The 2,959-nt window shown below is 61.7% G+C and overlaps 2 protein-coding genes across 4 annotated transcripts in view; both read right to left on the bottom strand.

Moving 5' to 3' along the window:
* LOC103620270 (RNA-binding Raly-like protein) overlaps positions 1 to 2,891 on the bottom strand; it is a 10,322-nt gene extending 7,431 nt beyond the window's left edge. Inside the window, exons 1-6 of one of the 3 annotated variants that reach the window (XM_017740941.1) lie at positions 2,806 to 2,891; positions 2,608 to 2,715; positions 2,066 to 2,130; positions 1,797 to 1,926; positions 1,623 to 1,719; positions 1,453 to 1,544 (exon numbers count right to left, since the gene is read on the bottom strand). In XM_017740941.1, coding sequence (XP_017596430.1) covers positions 1,453 to 1,544; positions 1,623 to 1,719; positions 1,797 to 1,926; positions 2,066 to 2,130; positions 2,608 to 2,692 — 469 coding nt within the window. In that variant the 5' untranslated portion in view covers positions 2,693 to 2,715; positions 2,806 to 2,891. Of the gene's footprint in view, positions 1 to 1,452; positions 1,545 to 1,622; positions 1,720 to 1,796; positions 1,927 to 2,065; positions 2,173 to 2,607; positions 2,716 to 2,805 lie in introns of all 3 variants that reach the window. The other 2 variants (XM_017740940.1, XM_017740942.1) reach the window with 2 other exon arrangements.
* Positions 2,802 to 2,959, bottom strand: part of LOC108448316 (C-type lectin domain family 18 member C-like) — a 2,669-nt gene continuing 2,511 nt past the window's right edge. Inside the window, exon 4 of the mRNA XM_017740805.1 lies at positions 2,802 to 2,819. Within this exon, the coding sequence (XP_017596294.1) occupies positions 2,802 to 2,819 (18 nt within the window). The remainder of the gene's footprint in view (positions 2,820 to 2,959) is intronic.

A 2,959-nucleotide genomic window follows, 5' to 3' on the forward strand; every position in this document is an offset into this window, starting at 1 on the left:
GTCCCTGCCCGCACCACTGCCGGCACCGCGGGGACCGGGCTCACCCTGCCCCGGGGAGCTCCAGCCTCACTCTCATCTTCCCTGGGCTCCTTCCAGCTCCATCCTCCCGCCCCTTCCCACCTGCCGGACCCCGCCCTCGGGATCTCCATCCTCATCCTCTCTGGGCTGCTTTCCACCTCAATCCTCCTGGCACCTTCCACCTGCCACATCCTGCCCTCCTGGCTGCCAGCTCAGTTTCACCCTGGGTTCACACAGTTTGCCCGGAGCCCCGAGCCCAGGCCAGCAATGTGGATGGTGCCTTCCCTTGGCTGAGGCAGGGCACAACCAACATGCCACGGAATGTCCTGGCTGAGGACGTTTTAATTCCCAGCCCCGCACTGGAGTGGGCTGTTATGAAAGGAGGAGGGCAGTGGCATGTCCCCTTCAAAGCACCCACTGACACCCATGAGTGCTGGGGCTACAAGCTTGCATTCAGCACACGGGGTGCTGTGACTTGGGGCCACACTGGGGCTGGAAGAAGCAGCTCTTGGCTAACACCACTCCTCCAAAACAACCCCATGTGCTGAAGATGAGTTCAGCCAAGGCTGGCCTTGGCTCCTGCAACCCCAGAACCCACTCCAGAGATGAACCTGGAGGTTCCACCCAGTGCAGGCAGGATGTGGGCTGTGGCTAGGGAGAGTCTGGTGCGCTTAGGGGATGAAAAAGAGACGAACTGCTCTTCCCAAAGGAGAAAGGGTCTTTATTAATGACCAGGCAGATGATGATGAAGGACCAGGTGATGGTGAGGAACCCACCAGGCTGGAGCGTTCTCGCCCAGGTCAGGATGATGGCTCAGAGCTGAGCCTGATCCTCGCCCTGAGCTGTGCCAAGATCTGCACCCCCAAAGAGCCCCCTTGGCCCCTCGTCACACTGAGACCATAGTCCAGACACAGCCCAGCTGCTGGTTTGGGAGGAGGATGCTGTTGTACTTTGCTGTTGCAAGGGCATCTCCTGCCCAGGGTGTTGCAGGGTGATAGTGACAGAAGAAGGTGAGGGGCAGAAGAAGATGCTGTTTCAGGGATGCTGACGTACAGCACACCCCTTCTTTCCAGGTCCCAGCGCCATGGGTCCCCTCAGCCCCTCATTCCCTGCACAAGTGAGCTGTGGGGAGATCCTCCTGAGCCATGGTCCAGGCTTGGCACAGCACCAGGGTCCTCCTGAGCCACAGGTTCAGCACAGCAGCCAGCGCTGGCCGGTTCCCAGGGCTACCAGCTCAGGGGTACCTCTGCCACAGGGCAATGTGTTCCTGGGCTGCAATGGCATGTGTAGAGTCAGTGCCTCCCACCCCAGGAAAGACACAGAGGTCTGGGCAGGGCTGGCAACAAGGGACAGACCCATCAGAGCTGGGGATTGGCACCTCCAGGGCCCAGCACACCCAGGAAGGCACGGGAGGGTTCCCAGCCGCTCACTCACCGAACTGGCAGATGTACCGGTTTCGGGTCTTACAGCGCTGGTCGTTCCAGTTGAAGGCGGCTGATGCTTGCATCTCCACACAGTTCCCAAACCTGTGTCCCACCAGGAGGGTGGTGAAGCCAGTCAGCAGGCACACCATGCAGAGTTCGGTGTCCTCTAGATCCACTTACCCCTGGTTGTCTGGCTGCCCGAAAGCGAAGCTGGTGAACGAGGATGGCTCACCCACATCCCAGCGGAAGGAAGCCTTGGATGTCTTGTAGGTGAGACCTGGGGGAGCAGGAGGTGGGTTGGCATGTCTGCCAGCACCCTGGGCACCCTGCCCCCTGCCCACTGCTCTCTCTCACCGATCCAGAAATTTCCAGTCTCAAAATCAGTGTCTGTCACCCTGTTACCCATCTCCAAGCGGCTGAGGTAGAAAGCCAGGATGTCCTGAACCTTCTGGTTTCTTATCTGGGCCAGCATCGCTCCTTTCTCCTGTGGGGGAGGGAGTCAGTCTGCCTCACCTGCATGGCCCAGCCCCATGCCAGGCAGAGGAGAGATGCCCAGGGGAGCTGGAAGCTTGGGTGGCACTTTTCAGCTGCACAGGGACGCTTGGAGCACCCGAGGAGTTCACCTGGCATTTAATTTTGGCTCCATAGTAGGTGTCGGCTTCAGGGGACACCATGAAGCAGTCGCTGTCTATCCGCACGTCACAGGCATGGAAGGGGAAATGGATCTTTGCTGGGGGCACAGGCAGGAGCAGGTGGGTCCTTGTGCTGGCAGAGCTGGGCCCACAGAGGACCCTTTGCCCCACTTTGGGGTCCCCTGCCTGTGGATCCCTGATGCCACCCCACAGCAGGTGGCATCAGACTCACTGCCGCACTCGGCTCCACCATAGCCCGTGTCGCAGAGGCAGGAGCACTCCTCCTTCCTGAACCTTCCGTGGAGGCACTGCCCGCTGCACCTCACTGTGGGCACAGCACGGCATTAGCTGTCAGGGGGCTCAGCAGCCCCTGCCGCCCCGCGCTGCTCCCCCTGTGCTGGCTGTGCTGCCCACGCTGCACCGGCCGTGCCCATGAATGCCTGCACCGGCCCTGCACCTGCATGCACCATGCCCACCCTGCACACACGTGCCCTGCGAACGAAGCCTCTGGAGGCTGCACGGTGCCCTCTCACCTTGGCAGTACCTGCCCGTGTAGCCGCGGGGACAGGCGCACTGGCAGCTGCTCATGTCGAGGCGCCCGCTGTTCCTGCAGCTCATGCGACAGGGGTTCCTGGGCACCTCTGGAAATGCCAGAGCGGCAGTGAGGGCGTCAGGGGTGGAGACAGCATCACCAGGGCCATGCAGGGACCATGGTGACAGGGACGACTCACCGCAGAGCCCGCCACTGTGGTCCCAGGACTTGAAGCAGCCAGAGAGGCCAGGGGAGCAGAGGGAGCACCAGGGTCCCTGCTTGTAGGGCAGGATGGGTGTCCCAGCCACCTCCCAGTTGCCCCTGGCCCCACAGGCAGCTGGAGGAGCAGCCCC

The sequence above is a fragment of the Corvus brachyrhynchos genome, unplaced genomic scaffold, assembly GCF_000691975.1.
Source record: "Corvus brachyrhynchos isolate BGI_N302 unplaced genomic scaffold, ASM69197v1 scaffold26, whole genome shotgun sequence".
In the NCBI taxonomy this organism is placed as follows: Eukaryota; Metazoa; Chordata; class Aves; order Passeriformes; family Corvidae; genus Corvus; species Corvus brachyrhynchos.